Below are 22,762 nucleotides of genomic sequence, written 5' to 3'. Positions count from 1 at the left end.
GTGGCACAGAAATCCTCCCAGCTGCTTCTCCAGCTCCGAACCCATGTCCTGCAATGGGCAAATCTAAATCCATTTGGTGCCATCCCTGAGGGCTCACAGCTTCCGAAGGGGCAATCACTCAAGCACCAGCATACAACATACAAGCTGATGAAGCCCAGCCAGCCTGGGAAGGTGCAGCAGGACGCTGCTGCTGCAACCCTGGCAGAATCACAGCTCTCCAGAGGCTGAGCGACCTCCTGCTCCTACATTCCCGCCTTCCCCACATCCCTGTTGTAAGCATCCTCGCCAACACAGCAAAGATGCTCACAAAAGAGCCGACAGAGCAAAGATGCTCATGAATGAGCTTCCGCTGCTTCTGCTCAGACACTGAGGATGGTGTTTGCAGATAGCACAGGAAAAAAATTAAGATAATCCTATTTAGCTCCTATTTGCCTCAATTCTGTATTTCTTGAAAGGTGAGAGGGAATGTCATGGCTGGAGGAGCTCCTCCAGTGTTACTCAGCCCTCTCCTCTCTCTCTTTGGCACATTGTGATTATTGTTGCAGCATTTGTTTTTCTGAAAAGCACCTATCCAGCAAGGAGGACCATGTCTCAGCTTCTCTTTGCAACTCCCGCTGCTCAGCAGGAGACTGCACCAGCTGGGAAGAGGAGTCCATTACCTTCTTGAAAGAGCTGCTTGGCATAAGATGGCTCTCTGCCCTGCGGCTGGAAGAAAGCGTAGATGCATTTCCGCACCAAATCCTCCCAGCCCGTCCTGCCAGCAGCTCTCAGGGAACTGGTGTCAATGGAGATGATTTTACCTGGGCAGAGAGAGAGAGAAGCCACGTTACTCAAGCACAGCATGAGAAGTCCCTCAGCACAAACAGGTCCATCAAGGTGGAAAATGAAGCCGTGTCCTGTTTGGCGTCAGGCAGCAGTGGCAGAAGCACACAAGGACATCCTCCAAAAGGAGGTGGAAGTTCAAGGAGTTTGCTCTGGAACATGTATCCATCTCTACATACACTTTGGCCAGCTGAAGCAGCCACGAAACCAAACAAAAGGCATTTCCATGCAATAGGATCCTTGCCCTCCGGAGCTGGGGTAGCCAGGCTGGACATGGCCTCACCCGGCAGGACACCCTGCCAGCAACCCTGCCCACACCCAGGGAGTCTACACCACGCAGGACCTGCTGCCTGCCTTCTCCCTCGATACGAAACACCAGGCAGCTTTGCTGACTGTCTTACAGCTATGGGCAGGGAGCAGAGAAAACATTCATAAAGGATTTTCAGGCTGCAGGGAAGTCCAGGATTATGATGAACTACCAGAAAGAAGGTCACCAGAATGACTAGAAAGCAATATTTGGCTGAGAACAAACCCTAGTATGAAAGGTGATGATTGTTTCACTCGCATCAATCAGCTCAACGGTCCCTGAATCCAAGGGAGCGGAGAGGAGCTGTGTGCGGGGCACGGGTCTGGTGTATTGGCTCAGGTGAGATGTAAACTCAGCTGAGGTGCCTCCAGCCGAGGCGTCACCCACATTGGTCCTAGCAGTCAGCATGCAGTTTGAAAAGGACAGGCTGCTGCTCCTGCTATGGGGTCCCATACCGCCCCGCTGGCCTCTTCCCCCAAGGGACAACAGCTCCTCCGGAGCCAGGACGCCCTGGCATCGTTGGGATGTTACCTGTGGTGTCTTGCTTGGTCACGAAGGATTCGGAAGGGGTGACGGCTGCTGGTCGAGGTAATCGCCTTGCAATGCATATTAGACATGACTGGAAATCTGCCCAAGTGGGAAAAGGAGAAGGAACCGACAACATGAAAATCAGTGTTACAACCACCACTTGCAATATTGAATTTCAATTAAAATTACCACTGCTGGGCTTGATTGCCACGTCCTGTCCTGGAAGTGTTTACCTTGAGCAATCCTCCAGCCCTTCAAAGCAAACAGGCTCTGTCTAAACTATAAAATTTGCTGGAAAAGAGGTTTCCAGCGCTTGGAGAAATTAATTGTAAAGGCTCCTTGGATCTGGCAGTATCATACAATAAAATTCAGCACTAAAAGCCAGCAACTGTCGGCTTCAGGCAAAGTATCTGGTCATAAAATACCGTAATTTATTCCTTCCAGTCATGATCTCCTGTGTAAACCGCAACGGATTAATCCAGCTAATGCACTGGAAAATAATAGCTGGGACACTGAAAGGAGAGTTAGGGCGCTTGCAGGAAAGCAACAGCCCCTGCGGTGCCAAGGGAACCCCGCCTGCCCTGAGTCCCCACGATCCGCCTGCAGGCAGCTGATTCAGCCCACGGACACGCAGGCAGCGCTGCGGTCGTCAGCGGTGAAGGCGCAAGGTGGGGCGTCACACACCCGTGTCACTCGCTGGAAGGGTCCTGCAGCCAGTGAGCTTTGGTGGGTAATAAAACAGTGCTCCTTCCCTAAGGAATACTGACTGTAAGCAGCCCCAGAGGCAGCTCTGGAGGGCCAGAGAAGCCAGGATGGCTGGAGGGCATCGGCTCGGAGAGGGTGAGAAGCCAGCAGTGAACTCCAGGCATCGCCCCCAGTGTCTCCCCTGGGCCAAGGATCATCTGTGCCAGGCCAGGAGTAACCAGCCCCACCAGGCAGCCCTGCAGGATGATGCTGGTCCCCTCCTGCTGGCACTGCTGTCCCCCATCCTTGTCCTCCTCCTGCCGGCGCTGCCGTCCCCATCCTTGTCCTCCTCCTGCCGGCACTGCTGTCCCCACCCTGGTCCTCCTGCCTGCACTGCCATCCCTACCACACTCCTCTTGCCTGCCCTGCCCTGCCCTCCCCACCCCAAACACAGGGTTGGAAGCAGAGGATGCTCTCCCCTACCTTCTCCTTCCTCCTTGAAGGACTTGGGCTGGGAGACAGTGAAGCACTGCATCACCTCGTAGCGCTGACGAGCCTCCTGGTTCTCAGCACCTGGTTCGTCAGGCGGCCGGATCAGCATCCTGCAGCTGAAGGTATGGCTGTTGCGCCTGGTTGCTTCTTGAGGCCAAGGAACTCCGTTTACTGGGGGATGCAAAAAGGAGAAGGAAGAGGGGATGTCAGGAGCTGCGCCACACACACGTCGCCCCCACCTTCCGGAGGACCCCTCGGATAAGGGAACAGAAGGAAAAGCAACAGCATGGAGGAAGAAAGCAGCTCGCTGCCCAGGTCAGGGGCGAGCCAAGAGCAGAGCCAGGGGCAGAGCGGCCCCCGCCAGCCCCTGGGGCTCCTTCGGACCTGCTGAAGACCCCGTGCCCAGCTCCACGCTCCCAGCTGGGCCCTAAGAGCACCTACAAAGGAAACCAGTGCATCGTCATGACAGTCATCGCAGTGACGTTTATGAACTGCTCCTTACATCGCCGGTAGGTGCTACCATCTCCATCTTATAAGCAGGAGAAGAACTGAGGCAGGGGGGCTCTGAGTCACTTCCAGAGCCTGGGAAGACTCCTGCTTCTTGCTGTTGGACTTGATATCACTCTGAAGCAACGATCCCAAGACTTTTCCAGCAAGTCCAGCTGAGCATCTCCATAGAAATTAGTTTGTTCTTTGTTTCCTCCTCATTTCTGGGGTAAGTCAGCAGTGAGATCTTCTGGTACTGCAGCAGCAAAAGCCTTCCCCTTTCATTTTTTTACGTAACCCAGCTTTTTCCCAAAAACCTCTGGGCACCAGTTGGCTGATTTTTCTAAGCCTCTATCTACATCTTTGTGGACATCCGTATGCAATCCAAACAGTTTTGCCACCAGCAGGTTATGAAGCTTTCATGCAACCTGACCTACAGGAAAAGCTGAGGGGCTTGTAACATCCAAGGAAAGACAAAATACCCAGCCGTACACTGGGCAGCCACAGGGAAAAGACAATGCCTGAACATCTACAGGCTCAACCTGATGAGTGCCCATAGATTTAGGTGGTTTAAGACATCCTTGTATTTACCCAGAAGGAAGACAAGTGTGAATTTCAAAAAACCCTCCCTATTTTTAAGTCAAACTACTTGGAAAAGGCTCATCTTCCTTTTTCTTCAAAGGTGTGAGTGGATGAGGGATCAGTGATGTCTCACCCACGTCAGCCACCCGGAGAATGCTCGCCTCCAGTCAACAAATAAAACCTTCTGCTTTGCTCGCTTCCAACACCCTGCAAGTGCCTTCACCATGCGATGCTTCCTCCCACCCTCACAACTGTTCGTTCTCCTGGTGTAGGAGACCATCGCGAGCTCACTGTTTGCACCGTGACCCTTTCTCACACCCCCAGGTGCAGCATATCCCCACGCTACATACTGGGCAGAATACTGACAGGCTCTGAAACCAGCTGGGGACAACCCCCCTCCAGCTGGGAGGACACCTGAAATGAACTGGGATAAGCCAACAGGCTCAGTCCCCCCAAATCAACACCTCAAAATCTTCCTCTTCGTTCCCCTAACGCTCCTATATGTGCTCCTTGTTTTGGGCAGACGAGTCAGTTCTTCACACCCACGAACCAAAGCTGAAGGCAAAAGTCTTCTCGGCAGAGAAAGCCAAAGGGGAGATGACTTGAATATTGTCATTCACCAGCTATTTATTAAAAAATCTAATATGGGTATCTCACTTGTAGGATGTATTTCACTAGGCAAAGGTTTACGGATTTTTATCTGGCTTTGGTATATCTCCAAATTTCACAGTAAACAATATAAAAAATAGTAACATATGTAAGTAATATACATAAAAAATAATATAAGGCCAGCTTCACTGAAGACGCAACAGTGTTTTCAACAGCGCTTTCCAAGCACCTGCTGATAAAAAAAACCCACCTCGAGGGTTCTCTTACCTAGAGACTTTGGCAACAAGTTCTTGACGAACTCGGCGTGATCCCCCACGTGCAGGATGCTGTAGACACTGGTGTTCATGAGCTCCTCCTGGTTATAACCCAGGTAGCTGGTCACGTTCTCAGAGACGAAGACGATCCTCCCTTCGCGGTTCACAACGAAGAAGAAGCCATCCAACGCCTACAAGGGGAATAAACCTGGGCAGTGTGTGGGCAGTGGGTCCCAGAGCAGGTCAGGATGCTCCTTGACCGTGGGCCATCTTCCTCTGCCTCTCACAGCTTGGCTTCACCCCCACTTTTTATTACAGCAGTGATCAAATAGCAGCACATTTGCTTAAACACCTGCAGCCTCCTCTGCTAAGGACATCCCTGCCACTAAGGATGGTGCCAGTGGAGGAGAAACAACCCTCTTTCAAGGGCCAAAGCAGTCAGAAAGGCTCTAATTTGGCAAGCCTGATTTGCTTAATTACAGCCCAAGAATGACAGAGCCTTTGCAGCATGCAAATAACAGTTTTCTTCATTCATTTAGCACGCACGTGGCAAATTCAGCCCCGCAGTCAAATGGAGGAGGACAAGCACGGCCCAAACCCAATCATACAAGGCGGGGAGATCTGCTTATTTTAACGAGGACACCATCAAGGTTTTTAATTCACTGCCGTGGTACTGGAGAGGTAATGCTTTCTGGTGCTGTGAAATAAGCTGAGAGCTGCAGAGCCCAGGGCTTGTGTGAGGAGCCCTTGAGAAGGCTGCTCCTTGATTTATGTCTTCCAAGCATGCATCACCTAAAATGCTTCATCCAGGAAGGATCTGGTTTTCCTGGACTCTAATTCCTAGTTATTCTACTCATCCACAGCAAGTTCTGGTGGACCGTAATCCTGCAACTAGATCTGGCCATATCCCAGAGTGGGAGGTGGTGTAGGGACAAGAGAAACTCAGGATGCCCAAAAATTGGTACCCGCGGCACTGCTCTCTCCTCTCCATCCTCCCACTTGTTCATGCCAGCAGAGAGTTCCTCTGATGGAGAGCATCCAGGCTTTATTTAATGCCGTTTCTAAAAATCAGGTTTTACTGCAAAGCAACATTAAGTGCAAGAAACAGGAAGCATTTAAAAAAGAAAAAAAAATAAGGAAGAAAGAAATCTTTTGTCAAAATGGTTCTGGCAGATAGACTGCAATTTTCCTTGTTCCCAGCTGTTGCCAAGACAACCAGCCTTTGCACTTTGGGCACCCAAAAAAAAGACCCAGGCTGGATGGTAAACCCCACCTGGACCCTTCTCCGCAGGTGATGCTGGTTTTGGGGGGCCGGGGGAGCAGGGAAGGGGCAGGGGAGCTCCGAGGCAGCAGCCGGTGGGGACCCAGCTTGCACCCCTCCTCTGTAGCCCCCATTCCTCCAGCAGCAATGCTGGGCATCTGTCCATGGTTTCAATATTGAAATACTTTATCAGCGCAATTGCTTATGGAAGTCAAGCCCAAACAACAGGTCAAGAGGCAGAAAACCTTCCTAAAAATGAAGATGCTTTTTAATAGCCTTTTTTATCTCCACTGTTCTGGGTTTGAAAATCCTGCCTGAGCCCAGGGCACCTAGAAGAAGCTGGAAGTCATCTGGGGAATGTTTTTAGGCATGAGAGGCTGCAGACTGCTTGGATACCAGCGAAGCCACTAACTGCACCTTGGGGTCAATCTGCACGGAAAACAAACTAAGGGCGGTAAGGGCTTGGTGTCCTCAAAGTGCAGACACGGTTGTCCTGTAGCATGGGCATGGGTCAGGGTCAGCATCTTGAGTGTGCAGGCTTCACACGCTGCTGTGGGAGAAGGCCAATGAGGAAATCATTCCTCAGCCTGTACAGGTGCTAAACAAAATCTAAACATGGATTTTAAATCAAGTAATACAGGATAGGCTGTTTATAAAGCAGCATTGACTGAGCATTAATGCCCCTCTGCATTCCTTCCCGCAGAAAGGATGCATCGATACCCAACCCAAGCATTTGGGATAATATTAGGTCAGAAGTGATCTGATTTAATTAAATTTCCTTTTCTTTATGATGACCCCAGGTTTTCCAGGGCTACTTCTATTACTGATGTGCTGTCATCCCTGCTTCACCCCAAGGCAATCTGCTCCCCATCACCCCAGGTGCCGGCTTGTGGCCACAGGGAGCCACATATTCCTATGTGTGGTTATGGACACGACCCTGGCTGAACGATGCTCTGTTGAGCCACCTGGCCCCACTTTCAGCATTTCAGCGATGTAAAGGCACGTTCCCAAGACTGCACTGTGAAATACACGGATTTACTGTGGAGGTACGGACGCTGCTCTCTCTCTTATGGTTTTGTTGGTTCTGCCACTGCTCTCATAGGATGCCTTCTCCCAGTAGAACCCAAATACTGGGGTTTTGTTGAGGATCTGCCGCCTTCTCCTGCATCCCTTCATATTCTCAAGCCTGTTCCTAGCACCCAACGCACCCCTCAAAATGCACGTGCCTTTCGCAGACTAATTTCTAAGCCCTTTCTGCATTTTTAAGAAAGATCTGTCAGACTGGATCTGTCAGACTGAGCACCTCTGTAGCCAAGCTACCAACTCCCCATTAACTCCACCCACATGCTTTCCATCCTTTCCACAAGTCAGACCCTTCCTTTGATGCTGACCCCCTTCCCATCCCTTCTGCATTAACTCCTCCATCTGCAGAGTCACCTCTTGCAGACATTTACTTATTTTGACACCCTCACCCCAGGGCTCAGGGGAGACCACTGTGGTATGGAGAGGGATTAAACAGGTCTTGAAAAGCATGGATGGCAGCACGGGAGAGCTCCCTGCGGCCTCCAAGCATCTTTTGGAGATGCAGAAGAGGCCAAAAACATTGCCAGGGAGAGTCTCTCTCCCCAGGAATCCTGAAACTCAGGTTGCCTTTCAGTCTCAAAAATGATGCCACATTTCACCTCCCGGCTACTGGGCTCCCAACAGAAACCAGAGAGTAAATCGTTGGACTGTGTCATGTCAGCAATTATGCTCTTACAGTTAATTAAATGAATCAGATGATGATGTTGCTTCCTTTTGGTCTTTGAACGTGTAATTTTATCAGGCAGTTTCAAGGCAAGAAGGTGGCTGTGGGATGGTGCTGGCCACCTCCAGGGAGGAGCTCCCCCAGCCCCAAGCCTGACCACACCATGAAATTACCAGCTGACTGATTTTGGATTTCAAATTTATCTGTGATAAAATATGATAACCCCACATAATAACCCTCTCCACACAAGGTGATCCCGTCAGGTCCAAGCCTGACCTTTTTCCTGAAAGGTGATTATTTCTGAGTTACTGATACCAACCGAAAAGCGCTCTCCTCATCCTCCCTGTTTTTCAGAGGACAGGAGGACTCAGATCTGCTGAAATCCATCCCCCACGCTACCTAACTGACCTCCAAATGAGGCCGAGGGCTCATTTAATCCCCAGTTAGAAGCAACTCATTATTTTCATGCCAATATGAAGAAGGTATCCAGAACAGCTTCAACTTGACCAATCCAAGCTCCATCAAGCTTGGCTAAGACTCACTTTCCAAACCATTTGCTGAAGTGAAGGACTAAGATCAGTTTACCCACAACTTAGGCCAGGGATGCAGTTGGGCCTAGAGCATCCCAATTACGTCCCCGTTGCCTTCCTCCTCTGTATTTCACTTTCTTGGTGCGCTGCTTTGCTTTGGGCAGTAGTGGGAGCCTGGCAGCATCAGCAACATTTTAGCACCTACCTCCAGAAGAAGAGGTCCCAGAGACTCCTTCTCAATCACTCCTTGGCTGCTGGATGAGATGTCAGACTTCTGCACTTCATCATCAGCTGCTTTCTCTGCAGCAAAAGAGAAGGGACGTTACAGCCAAAAGAACCATCGTTTTACTACTAAATTATTACCAATAATAAACAAAATATTAACTGCTTGTCATACAGGCAAGGCAGGATGCGCACCATAAGACTCCAGCATTTTCATTTAATGAAAGAATATTCATAAAGATATAATGTGATTTCTAATTATTTATTATTATAAAATAAAGGCACTAATTAGATGATAACCTACTGCTAGCAGGAAGAAAACCCCCATCTTAAGCAGAAGCCTGTAGAAAGAGGCATCCAAAATCAGCATTTTGAAAAGGAAATGGTATATCCAGTTTAGTGCAAGCTACAGTATTCAATCTGGAACTTTTCCAACATTTTTAAGAAATAACTGCTGGGAAGAACTCATGGAGAACGGACTGTGCCAAAGGAAACCTGCTGGAGAAAAAAAAAGCAGCTCCTACCACTGATGTGCAGGGAGCATCCCAGATGCCGGTCAGCTGGGAGCCAGCAGGGCCAGAGATGGGAGAAGAGCATCCAACGTGGAGCAGGTGATGCTGCTGGAGGAATCCAGCCCCAGCCCTGCCAGAAGCTCTCACTCACACTGTATTGCTGAATAATCCCTTTGTGAAAAAAACCACCCAAAAAACCCAGAGAGAAGGCCCTGTTATTTATCTTGCACTCCCCCAAAAGGTGCTAGCCACGTCGCGCAGCTACTCCGAAGAATTCAGATAAATCCAGCAGCAAAAGGCGGGTGGCAAGTGGGATGTGATAAAGCCAGCGATCACCAGCAAGTGAGCCACGACGCTGCTGGTGTTTCAGGGCTGTTTTCTTTTGCTCCTCCATATCCATGACTGTTTTCCCCTGGGAAAGCTGAGAGAGTCCCTCAGACTCCCTGGATGCGATCTGGGAAGGATGGGGAGAGTAGCATCCCGAACACTGCAGGATACAGTGGAGATTAACCCGATTGCTGGGGGTGACTTGGGAAGCTGGCAGTGCAAGCCCCAGCCAGGCACATCTGGGGCTACAGATCTATTTGCAAAGAGGAGATTAATTACTGTTTAATCACATGGTTTGGGCGAAATAAGGCCAGAAAGAGGCAAGCGGGAGCTAAACCTTGATGAAGGGGAAACCTGCTTCATTGATCAGGCATCACTTAGCAAGGGAAAAGCAGGGACACCTCTGACTGCAGATGCTTTTTGTCTCAATGATGTTTTGCTCTGAAATGTGAAAACACAAGCTCCCAGGAACAGCCCGAGGGGCAGGGCATTACTGACGGCACACTGGTGCCCCTTCGGCACTGGCAAAGGAGATTATTGCCTGTGCAGGATGTCAAACAGCACAGGAGACCTGAAGCATCCTTGGTCCAGGCTCACACGGGTGGTTTTGATTAAAAAGGAAAAAGACTCTTTGTGACTAGCTGAAAAATTACTTGAAGCTTGGTCCTTTATTAAGTTTACACCATTTTAAAGGTTTTCCTAGTTACCAGAACCACAAATTCAGCCTAGCAGCTGGAAATTAAGCTGTGCTCCTTCTGTATAACTAATTGTTAGTGTAAAGCAAGATGCTGGGGCCAGGGTGCAGCCAGTGACTCACGGACAAGCACGGTCCAGGGGGATGCAGCCCCATCCTCGCAGGCTCTGCTTCCCCACATGGCAGGAGTAACAGCCCAGGGTTTGCTGGTAAATTAAAGGGATGTTCAGAAAAATCCCAAGGACTAAACACCTGTGGGGTGCTGGGAGCTGCAGGGAGAAAATTGCTAGAACTGGTTTTAAGAGGGACGGCAGCGAGGTGTGAACTTTATTGCACAGCCAGGCAAGGGAAAAGGCTCCTCAACCCACAGTGCCTTGTGCTGGCCCTGGAAACCCTCATGGGCATCAAGAAATACACGTTTATCAATCAAATGTCATCAACACACCAGGCTGATGAAAGAGCTCTGCCCAGCCCGTCAGTCCATTCCCAGAGGGCAAGGGATGTTTTCTCTGGATAAATATCCATCGAGCGCAGTGGTGTGCATGCCAAAGCTGCAGGCCAAGAGGTTTCTAGGGCCGCTGGGGGTTTACTGCTCATCTCTCTTGACACTGGTCTTCGTTTCTGATCATCCCAGCGCCACGGGAGCCGCTCACCTGGCTTGTCTCTCAGTGGAAGCTAAACCGCACTTGCTGTTTTGCAGTACGTCGGCCGCGAGCTTTATTATTCAGCATCAAATCACATTTGCCAAACGTACAAATGTGTCACTTGAAACTCTTCACCCCTGCGTCCTCCCAGGACTTTAGCAGTCTTCAAGCTCACTTCGGGTGTTTCTCTTCCCTGATCTCTTTCCTGACTTCGTCTTTCATCCTGTGGGTCACTCCTAAAGCAGCTCTCAGGAGAAGCAAGTGTGGAAAAGCATTTGCACAACACTTGCTCTTGCAGAGGTGGCTGCCAGCTTTGCCCACCGATTTATCAGGTAGTCTCTGCCTCTGCTCTCCCTCTCACCCCAGCAGCTCTTTTCTCTTTAGGAAATAAATAACTGAAAAAGGTCACGCCTTCACCTCTGCCGGCACAGCCCCGAAAACAACAGGCAACATGCGTTCCACGTTGAACATGCACACGCAGGTTTTGGATGCTCAAGCAACGGTCTGACTTCAACCCTAAAATACCTGAGCTCTGCATCCCGCTATGGACCTCCCTGGGCAGGTCACCTCATCCCCAGGGGCCTCGGTTTCCCATTCCAAGCAGAACCTGGAGTTCACCCCCACCCGAACCACCCCTGAGCAGCAATGCCTGCCTCCCACCCAGTACCGCTGCACGGTTAAATCACGAAGGAGCAGCACCCTCCCAAGGAAGCCATCCAAATTCATTCCAGGGATGGAAAAGCTTCCCATGCACCCAAACCCGCAGGAGCGGGGGGGTACCACAGCATGAGAAACAGCTTTTTTTCCCCTGCTCTTAATAAATTGATGCACTTAAGAGGCAATGCGCTGGCTTTCAGCTCTAATCTTTTAATTGGGCTGTGGGATCCTCCTCCTGCTTTAGTGAAATAGTTTCATCTGCCAGCTCCAAGTCGATTTATTCAGCAGGATTAACCAGCAGAACGATGCGCCGCCACCATCTCCCTCATGGGCGAGTCCTTCTCTTTCCCACCTTTGCAGCACTGGGATCTGGGAGCAGATGGATCCCTTCAAGCTTCTGCTCACCTTCCCTGGGGTGGCACATCCCAGTGATGTAAAACTCCTTCAAAGTGTCAGTGTACCCTGGCTCAGCACTTCAGCTAATGTGCTTAAATGCAGCTCTTTAGCGTTCCCATCCTGAGCATGCGAGGAATACATTACTGACAAACTGCCGGTTTGCACCTTAACCCATTAATCTCAATATTTTATTTTATTTTTTCCATGGCGTGAATTGCAGTGGTGGCTCTGCTGTGCCGGCAACTCGGCTGATGCTCTCAGGGAGTATCGGTCACAGGCCAGGCATCCCCTGCACTCAACACAACCAAACACAGAGCAAATTCCCGGTTCCCTGTGCTCATAATCTCATTATAAAGCTGGACAGACAGATCCACATGAAAATAAACCAACGGGAGCAACATGAGCCCCAGCACTGCTGCTGTTTGAGGCTGTCGGGATCTGGCTGCGGGGGCTTTGGCAGCCTTGGGCATCGTAAATCCCCATCGCACAATAAAAGCCCGGCACACCGACGGCCCTGATTGGAACCTAATTGCTGCAAACGTGATTAAAGCAGCGGGTTTTTTTTCTTGCAGCACCGAGAGAAGCTATTTTAAAGACATTCATCAAATCATGCCCCGATTTTCTGACATCCAGGGAGATGCCTGGGTGCCTCTGGAGTCTACAGGAGCCACAGGGGCTCCAAAAATATCAGGTCAGTGGACGTGAAGCGTGAGATAAATGTGTTATAACCAGGTTACCCAACACCATCGATACCACAGTGGGCGCAGGACCTGATGCCCACTGCGATGCCTGGGAACACCGCGGTCGCTTTGAAAGCAATCCTGTCCCATGCCAGCCCTGCGCAGCCAACCTTGGCACGGGCAGAGGTGACATTTCCAGCTCAGCCCTGCTATTTTGCAGCCACATGAGCCTCCTGCCTAGAAGCTGCTGATTCTCTGCAGGATTAGAAGAAGGGATGGGGAAGGCACAAGGCTGGTGAGGGATGGAAGACACTGCTAAAGCACGCCAGGACTGGAAAAGGAACAATACCTTGGATGCCCTGATGCTGGAAGCGATGGCCAGCAGCACAAGGCAATGGGGACAGATTTTGCATCACCGAGAGCTACTCTCCCGGTCCCCCAGCCCCGTGGTACCCAGCTGCGCCCAGGGCTGCCGGCCAGGCTGCTCCACCAGGCAGCTCCTCCTGGGCTCGGCATGGTGGAAGGCAGGCACGGAGCAATGCTGGAGGGGAAAAGAAAGGGGTGGGAGGTGAGCAAAGCAAAAAGCAACACCCCTGGCAAGGCAAGGGCTGATGGCAGGGTGGCAAGCTGCTGAAACGGTGGGGTGCAGCCCAGGCGGGGGGGGTGTCAGCAAGCTGAAGCGTGCAGATGGGCAGCTGACCTGTTTGGAGTGTCTTCCCCCCTGATTTTAGAAGATGTCGATTCAGAAAGTCCCTTTTATGTTTTGTTAATAAAATCCCAAAGCCAAGAGCACACGGAGGAAAGGCCAACAGCTCATTTGGGGTGTTATTTCTGCTCCCCCAAAAGAGACAGTGCAATATATACCTTCTCCTAAAAAACTGGCTAAGACCTCTGCCTCAAAACCACATCTCATGGAGCAAAGGTGCAGGACATAGCTTTGGCAAGCAGATGCCACCACCCCGCTGCCCACTCAGGGTAGGGTCCTGACGTTTTCCCCTTTCTTTGCCTCTTTTCCCTCTTTATATTATTAATTTTTATTTCTCCAGCTGCCTCCATCCCTTTGGCAGGACTTCTGCTCTTTCTCTACCACCATTTTTGCTGGCATAGGGCACAGCAACCCCAGGGAAAGGGGGCTTAGGGGACACCTCCCAGAGCTGCTCCAGAGCAGATGGCAGGAGAGGAAGGAAAATGGGGATAAAGGGGGTGGAGGTGGAGGGGGGAAGATGTCTAGCACTGATGTCCACCTGCAGTGTCTTGGGAAGTCAGCCCTAGCCCCGCAGGTTCCACTGCATGGCGCTCCATCCATAGCTCTCGGGAAACACTCCTGTCCCTCCATCCCTTAAATCTGCACTTTTAAATTAAAATAATCCAAGCTGTCTGATTCTGCTCTTCATTTATAATTTTGGAGCTGAAATGCTTTTTTTATTTTTTCCGCCCCAGAAAGGGGAAAGGAATATCTGAAAAATAATATATTGCATGTGGGTCTTTTAAACCAGGACATAAAAAATTTGAAACAGGATTTTGTTGAGAAGCCCCATAAACATAGAAAATCAGAACAATTGTTTCTATTTGCCCAGTGCAAGTTGTAATATACTTTGTAATATTATTTTGTAATATTCCTAAGAAATACTACTTTGTAATAATATATTGCATTTTGCCTTGAGATGCGAGAAGCTCACTGCTGCTCCCCAAGGAAACCCGCATGGAGAAGCCTCCATGGTTGTGGGCATGATGGCTAGGACCCAAATGATGCCCTGTGCTCTCCAAGGGCTCATTTTCAACCCAAGATTTCTATGGGCAATGCTAGTTTTTAATTTCTTACGATAGAAGCCCAAAAAGTCTTTGGGTTTTAACTTTTCTATTAACAATTCAACAGCTCCAAGGCAAAAAGTGCAACCGAGAAGGACCTGCAGCCTTTCCCAGAGCGTGTTGGGTATGCTGCTGGGTACCAAGGATGACAGAGCATGGCAAGATGGAGACGCTGATGTGATACCTGGAAAACCTGATGGAGCACCAGGCACAACGGCTCCCCATTCCTCTCCCATATGGCACATCTCCGCAGCCTCCCTAAGGGCCATGCCAGCTGAACCCCTCAGATCCCAGCCAGGATTTGCTATATCTGCTTTTCAAAAGATGAGCAAGGCAAAAAACCCCACATTTTTTTCTCAGTGTAATTTCCCAAATGAGGAGCTTTGATTTTTAGTTAATTAAAATCAGATGGAACAGACTCGGTGCACCCATGGATTGAAAGCGTGACAGAAAGCTGTGCCATTAATTAGTGCCTGCTATGAGGTTCATCAGACCAGTAAACCCAACAGGAAAGAAAACTGCCATAAAAATAAACTCCTTGGCAGAAGGTGTGCACCGAGCGCACCTTTCAGCAGGGCAGGAAAAAAACGGTTCAGAAAAGCCACAAGAGGAGAAAAAGACAATGGTCCTGATACAGGAAGGCAGCAGGTAGCGGGATCTAGACCACAGAAATGGGAACACTTTTGTGTTTTTAAACAGTGCTGAAGGAGGAAGACATATCTGGCACTATCTGTCTGGTGAGGGACATGTTGGGGGAAAGGCTCCGAGCATCACTGGCTGCTCCCCCCATTTTCCTTCCTCTCCTGCTGCTAGTGGTGGTAGCCCAGCCATACAGGGAGAACCCAGGTCTTCAGCTCCCCCACCCTCCTCTCGAGCCTCAGCAAGCACGAGCACTCTCCTCCCCATCCCCAGGGATCAACAAGTAGAGCAAGATCCTGCCTCAATGTGGGGATGAAGCCAATTTCCAAGGGAGACCATCCTACGCAGCCTACAGGGCACATGCTTGGACCACGGCAATGATGGCTTCTTTGGAGGTACTCTAAACCAAAATTCAAGCTGTGGAAGCTGAGATGTGCCCAGCGCCTCCCTGTTCAACGTCAGCATATTCACATGGAGGCAGATGCAGAAAAGCCAGCCCAGAGTCCTTCCTTCTTCACTTCCACAAATACCAGATTCCTCTAAAACACTGTATGGAAATCAGCAGCTCTTGGGTTGTGTAACTTTTTATTCTAGTAGGAGGAAGGAAATTATCTATCTATGAAGTTAAAAAAACTGTGGAAAAATACAATCTGTGAGATTCAGAGCTTGAAAATACCAGCGTGAGAAATAGAAGAGCAGATCTTGGCTTTCAGAAATCAGCCCGGCTCCTTCAGAGCTCTGTGCTTGCCTGCTTTACACCCCCCATCGTGATTGTCTGTTGGTGACAAGCCCCAGGGTGCTCCCCAACTGTGTGCCCTAACACCAGGCAGGGGTGCCAGGACGCTGGGGTGAGGTCCACCTCAAGGAGTAGAGGATGCAGATGTTTCCACCTGACCTATCCGCTTCACGCTCCCCTTACAGCCACAGCAGAGAAAAAGGCATTTTTAAAGGAGATTCACCTGATCCATTTAAAATTCTTATTCTAAGATAAAGTCCCATTTGGAGGTGGGGGGTTTTATCCCCTAGCCCTCCACAACCAGTGGTACCCAGGTTTTGCTCTCTCTCTTTTTCTCTTTTTTCCCAGTGAGAGCTGAACTCCTGATTTCATCACTGAATTCCACTGTTGGCCCTCAAAAAAATAACCCTTGCACCTCCAGAGCTGGCAACACAGCGCTCGCTTCAGCCCCGAGGATTTCTGTGCTATCCTGGAGAATGTTCTCACCAACACAGCCCCAAGTGGTTCTTAGACACATCTTCAGCTCCTACTCTTCCATCAATGTGCACACAAAGGCACATGTCAGGAGGACACATCTCACCAGGCGCACAGCCAAGAGAGGGAACGAAGCCCTCAGGGTGTGTAAAACTGGCTCCAGTGCCTGTGTGGATGGTGAAGACTGAGGATTGATGCTGGTAGCCACTTCAGTTGCATCAGTAGAGCCAACAGTGGAGACATACTGGTAGAGGGCAGGACAGTGGGGATGTCCTGCTGCTCTCCCATGTCTCACCTGAGCTTCTTCCTTTGTAGCCTGGCTGGAAAAGCAGTCAAAAGAAGAAGTCAAGCACTGCTGCCGTACTGGGAATGATGATGGCTCCACCTAATGCTCTCACAGCTATTTGCCACACTACCTACAGCCCAAGCGGCCACCCTTACCAACCCACAGCAGCACTGGGAAGTCACACTCCTTCCAAGTGAAGACCTCGGGGAGGATGGACAAGATACATGCTCCCCTTTAATGAGCCTAAGATGCTACTCCCCATTAACACTCCCTTTTTCCAGCAGAAGAAATGTGATCCACAATGACCCACGCTTCCACAGCTCTTGCTGGAGTGGGTGAAGAAGTTCATCGACATCTGAGCTGAGATGCTGTTACATGTCACGTGACTGCTCGCAAGGCAAAAGCCACCAGGGTTAGCTTCAACTGATGCTGCTTTCACACACCGCAGTGGTTCATCACCTGGTGGTTCTCTCTTGAAGGACTCCAGATGGACCTGCAAGAGCACATCTGTCCTGCCCCAAGGCGAAAGGGCATCGTGCACCTTCTGTGTACAACAGCACCAGGAGTACAGATTAAGGTTGAAGACACCAGTCCCTGCTCCAACCAGCAAACATCACTTTCTTTGGCAAAGTTTGTACAGGAAACTCTACTTTTCTGCTTCTGATCAAATCCTTGTGCAATGGTGAAGAGCACAGAGCAAAGCGTGCTGCTGCTAAAACAGAAGGAAAATGGTATTTCTTTCTGTCTTCACACCTTTTAGAGTTAAACATTAATGGTGTTGAGATGTCTTAAGTAAAAAAGGCTGGTTGTCTGAACAATGTCAGGAAAAATTATACGGTGCTGAGTGAATGCAAAATTAATGAGCGCTGAATGCTGACAGGAAAGAACAGGCATAAGGAGCTGAGACTTTTTTATAGTAGACACAGAGATCAAGCAGGTAGAACATCTCCATCTTGCTGGGGGAAGGAATAAAGGGAGAAAAAAACCCACTTTTATCTCAAATCTGAAGAATTTAATTCGTTCAAAAACTGTGTCAACTCTGCACAGCCAAATCTGCAGAGATGAAAAAGGGCTACATGTAGCTCCCCCTGCCCCGCCCCCCCCCCCCCCCCCCCCCCCGACTTTAATTCAGCCCTGGCATAGCCTTCCTTCTCCTCCTGCAGGCATAAAATACATCGCAACACCATTTTAATGATCCAACTTAATTAATTTTGTAAAGAATGAGACTGTCTTTCCTCAAGACGTAGCATCTTGAAGCCCTCGTATGCTGCATGCTGAAGTCCAGGAGAAGCTACTATTAAAAATTCACTTGTGCCAACCGTTAAACCAGCTTTATGCTCAAGTTGCACAGGCATGTCAAATATGTGAACTGCACCAGCGAGGAGATGCCTGCCAAAGCGTGCAGACAATGCAAAGCTCGAGCGCAGCGAGGGGGGAGCTGACGCTTGCCATGCACAGAGCAGCCCCCCCCCCAGCACCACTCCTCCAAACCCCACTTTCTCGTGCCTCCCATCTGTCTCTCCTCGGCTGCAAAGGGAGAGCTGTCAATCTGCGGCTACTGAGAGAAGCGACTTGCTTTTGCTGCGACATCAAAGGGATTTGTCGGAGGTGAAGGCAGACTCTGTGGTGCAGGGTAAATGAGCCGAGGGGTGGCTGTAACGTGGGCGTGTGAGGGTGGTCTGGGGGTGCAAGCACAGGCCACGAGATGCCCCTGGGGGGTCAGCAAGCCACGTGGTATGGGAAGCTACCTAGAGAAGATGGAGCCTCCTGAGATGGGAAACCACCCAGAAAAGACAGAGCTGCACCTTATGCAAAGCCACCCAGAGAAGATGGAGTCGCATGGTATGCAAAGCCACCCAGAGAAGATAAAAGCCATGTGTAATGGGAATCCACCTGGAGAAGACGGAGTCGCATGGTATGGGAATCCACCCAGAGAAGACAGAGCCATGTGGTATGGGAAGCCACACAGAGAAGATGGAGTTGCATGGTACGGGAAGCCACCCAGAGAAGACAGAGCCATGTGGTATGGGAAGCCACCCAGAGAAGATGGAGTTGCATGGTATGCAAAGCCACCCAGAGAAGACAGAGCCACATGCTACGGGAATCCACCTGGAGAAGATGGAGTCGTAAGGTATGGGAAGCCACCCAGAGAAGACAGAGCCACAGCAGTATGGGAAGCTACTCAGAGAAAATGGGAGCTGCATGGTATGGGAAGCCACTCAGAAAAGAGAGCCACATGGTGTAGGAAGCTACCTAGAGATGATGGAGCCGCATGGTATGGGAAGCTAAGAAGACAGAGCCATGCGGTATGGGAAGCCACCCAGAGAAGAAGGAGCCACGTGGCACAGGAAGACACCAGAGAAGATGGAGCCTCCTGTTATGGATTCCCCGTATCTGGAGAAGATGGACTAAGCCACGCAGGTGAAGGTTGCTTCCTCATCACCTCCAAAATGAACTTTAACTCCTCCAGTGCGATCAGCACCTGCAGGGCTGTGGGTGCAGCCCCAGATGCTGGATGCTGCCAGCGGGTGCATGAAGGCACAGCACCCAGATGCTCCCTGTCCTGAAGCAGGCGAGTGCCTGGCAGAGTAAGGAACAAGGCTGAAAGTCCATCCTTCATGTCCACCTCAGAAATACCACAGAGACTCACACGATGGGTTTCTGCTGGACTTTCTGCTGGACTGTATCCATTATTTCATAAATTTGGGATGGTCCAAACTATTCCCTGCTCCCGTAAGAAACTGTGCACGCACATAATTCACTGTCTCAGTGCAGCAGCTGCACCAAACCTGGGGCAAACATCAGCCTGGGGAACCTAATCCACCACTCCAGCATTTGACAACCCCGCTCATCATTAATACAGACGTAATGACCTAAAAGGTAGTTAGCTGAGACTGATGGTTTAATTAATACATGAGAAACTGTCTTAGAAGGCGGACTTCCTAAATAGCAAGGGCAGAAGGAATAGTGAGAAATATAATTTTAAACTACCCAAATGGTGTTGGCTCTCTACCCAAGGCTCTGGTGAGGCTTTACGTGCCAGCAAACACCCTCTGATGAAATCACAGCGCTCGGGGGAAGCAGAAGCCAGATGAGGAGTTCGGCAGCTGGGCACTGGGGAATACCGTGGCCCCAGAGGGAGCAAGCCTGGTCCTGCATCTCTCATGTCCCAGCAAGTTTGTTTGCTTTGCCCAACCATACCTCCCACCATAATAAAAGCTATTATCTCCTAGAACAAATCTCCCTTTATTTCCTCTGCTTGCAGGAGTATTAGGAGCATTAAAGTCTATAGAAGTTTGTTCAGGGGAAAATCTGAAATGAAAAGGGAAGGACTTGCATGGCTGGCTGCAAGTTTGCACGGGACACTTGATGTCTAGCTCAGATGAGATGCCTCCATCGCGGCTGCTAGAAGAGAGGTGAGATGGACCCCTGTCCATCGTCCTGCTCCTGCGCCCAAAGGGGTGCCAGCTCACGGGTGGGTGACCCTCCTTCTGATCACCAACCAAAGGAACGGGGGTCCAGAGCAGAGCGGGGACAAACTCAGAGGCAGCAAGACCCTGCTGGGGTGTCATCCCAAGGGAATAAGAAACTTCAAATAGGTTTTGTCCATCCCTGTGAAGGGTCAAGAGGGCCAGGAAAAGGGCTTTAAAGAAAGATTTTTTTCCTCCTCCTTTCCTGCCTCTCTTAACAATGAGACTGAATCAAGAACGAAAAATAAAAATTAAAAAAGAGGGGGGCAAAAGCTAATCCAGCAGAGCAGAAGGCAAGAGGGAGTGATTTCTACAGGTGGTTTATGACTCTCTGCATGATCCACATGCCTTTTACATCCTATCAGATCCTCTTCTTACGGCGAGGTGCTAAAGGATTTATTAGTTCTTGACAGTGTGAGATGTTTAAAAGCTTAAGGATGTAATAACCAAATGTTCACTTGTTAAAATAAAGGCATCGTTTGGAGAGGTCTGTGCAATTCTTAGCAGCCTCCCCTTCCCCTTGGTCTATATTTAAGCTGCCAGCTAGATTAAAACTGTCAGAGCAGGGATGAGAATTTTATTGACATGCTTTGTAGGTGGTACGGCTCCATAAAATAAACATATACAGAGGATGCTCCCTGGTGTTGCTGCACAGGCAGAGATTTTTATAGTACTGACCTGGGGGAGTTTGTATCTGAAATCAATCCCTGATATAAAACAGATTCCAGAGGATACGGAGAGACAGACTTCACAAATGTCTGCAGGGAGTGTGGGCAGGGATGCAATCATTTAACATTTCACATTGAAACCAAACTGCAGAGAAGGGGAAGGTGTGAAATTCCCCAAACCCGCTCCAACAAACTCTTCACCCCTTGTGCGCAAGGTGCAATTAATTACTCTGATAACAGGGAGGTTTTAATCCTGGGAAGGGTGCAGGACAGAGTATAGGGAAGGGGACCCACGTGGATGCTCGGGAATCAAAGCGAGGACTCTCGCTCCAGCTTTACGCTGGCAGAAGCTGCTGCTGCAGACAAGGATCCAGCTCTCGAGGCATTTGTAAAAATATAGATATTCAGATTTTTAGAGACGAAGGCCAGGAGATATCACTAGATTGGACAGTCTGACCTCTTGAATATTGCAGAGCCCTCAAAGTTCACCCACTTCCACCACCACCAAGCCCTGAACTTGTGTTCGGCTAAAACCTGATGCAACCCACCGCTTCCCTTGGCAGCTGCTTCCCAGAGCAATCACCCTCCCAGTTGTAACTCTGGGCCCCAGTCCTAATTTGTTTTTGTCTGGCTTCAGCTTTGAGTCATTCTCTGTTATGCTGGATTTAAAAACCTCTTTAGTAGCCAGCATTTTCCGTTCTTGTTAGTGTTTATAGTGTCATCACCATGTCCCCACTCTTTCCCACCCCCCTCGATACACTCAACAGAACTCTTCAACCCTCCAAGCTGCAAGACATTTTCTCCAGCCCCTGGCTCATTTCTGTGGCTCTCCTCTCTGCCTTCTCTGGATTTTGCAAGCTTCTTCCAGCGTGGATACCATGCCTGAGCTCCAGTTTTGTCCCACCAATTCCATGCACATGTAACATCACCCAAGAGAAGCCCACCTTGCTTTTCCTCACATCCCAGGTTCACACTGACTGCCTTCATTTCCCAGATCTCCAGATCTTCTTGAGAAGTATCATTTCCCAGGATCCCGTCCATCCAGCAGTCCTCTATGCCCATCCTGTATTGGTCTAGCAACAATTTTGTATGTCTTTCCACACCCGTGAAGATGTTGATAGCACGGAGATCTAACAGAGACTCCCAAGAAGCTCCACGAAACTCAGTTTGAGAATAAAAGTGTTTTATCAGGATGAGGAGGAGTCACCGACGGTATTCCTCTGGCACCTGAGGTAAGGCAGCCATGCAGGGAGAAAATACACACCAGCTCGAGGGTGGGTTGACCCATTCACGTGAAAGAGGAACATATGTTAGAGAAACTACCCAACTGCTCTGCTAAATGCTGCTCATTTCTCCCACTTCCCACTACTTGAAGGTCACTCATCAAGCAAGAACATGAGTTTTGGCTAAAAGTTGGGGATGGCTTAATGGAGGTGACAAGAGGAAGCACCGTTACCCCCAGCATAGCAGGGGTAGTACCAGCAACAACCTAATGCTACCGCTAAGACCCAGTCAGAAAAATCATGACGGTCCGGGTCAACTCACTCAAGAAAAATGAAGTTCATTTGGAAGAAGTACAGAAAAGAGCTGTTGGGTTGATTAAAGGAAAGGCATAACCATCTGACACCAGGATCCTCAGAGAGCTTGGTTTGTTGGACAAGTCAAGAGAAGGTAAAGAACAAGAGCAACAACTGCATAAAAATACCTGAGGGAAGGGTGGTAATTGCCAAACAGAAGGAAGAATAAACCAAATTAAAGGGCAGTGCTGGCACAGAAACGATCCGAAACTCATTCCCACTGCAAACGAGCAGGTGGTTTCATCCTCTTCAGGATTTCAGAAGGACTCCTGGAAGGATGAAGTTAAAGAGTTAAAGGGGCTGGATCTGTTTGTACTCTGTTTACCTTGGATGAGCCTCACACTTCAGAGCTTTCAGTGGGCACCTGGGGAAGCCAAGCAGGAATTCCCCCTCCCTGCTGATGCCTAATCTGCCCTCCGGGGTTTGGTTGGTTTTCTTTCTCTGTAGCCCTCTAACATATGGTGAAAAATCGGCCGCCAAGACGGATGAAAGTGGCGTGCATCCCTCCCTCCAGCAGCAGAGCAGCTCCATCAGGGTTAATCCAACCACTGGACCTGGGATAAGTAAAAACTTTCCTCTCCAGCACCTGCACACACCCAGCGGCAGTGCTGCTGGCTGAGAAGGTCCTTCTTGCCTCAGGGATGGAGGCGGAGGAACAGAGGAGCCTGG

At 49.8% G+C, this 22,762-nt stretch overlaps 1 protein-coding gene across 9 annotated transcripts in view; it reads right to left on the bottom strand.

Moving 5' to 3' along the window:
* The window catches only part of NCOA1 (nuclear receptor coactivator 1), a 179,446-nt gene that overhangs the window by 27,095 nt on the left and 129,589 nt on the right, over nucleotides 1-22,762 (bottom strand). For all 9 annotated transcript variants that reach the window (XM_056342272.1, XM_056342277.1, XM_056342278.1 and 6 more), the window contains 5 exons: nucleotides 8,508-8,602; nucleotides 4,778-4,955; nucleotides 2,825-3,004; nucleotides 1,661-1,756; nucleotides 660-800 (listed from right to left, as the gene is read on the bottom strand). In XM_056342272.1, coding sequence (XP_056198247.1) covers nucleotides 660-800; nucleotides 1,661-1,756; nucleotides 2,825-3,004; nucleotides 4,778-4,955; nucleotides 8,508-8,602 — 690 coding nt within the window. The remainder of the gene's footprint in view (nucleotides 1-659; nucleotides 801-1,660; nucleotides 1,757-2,824; nucleotides 3,005-4,777; nucleotides 4,956-8,507; nucleotides 8,603-22,762) is intronic.

Source organism: Falco biarmicus, chromosome 6, assembly GCF_023638135.1.
Source record: "Falco biarmicus isolate bFalBia1 chromosome 6, bFalBia1.pri, whole genome shotgun sequence".
Taxonomy (NCBI): Eukaryota; Metazoa; Chordata; class Aves; order Falconiformes; family Falconidae; genus Falco; species Falco biarmicus.
The sequence above is the reverse complement of the archived record's forward strand: the minus strand, read 5'-3'. Positions and strand labels throughout refer to the sequence as shown.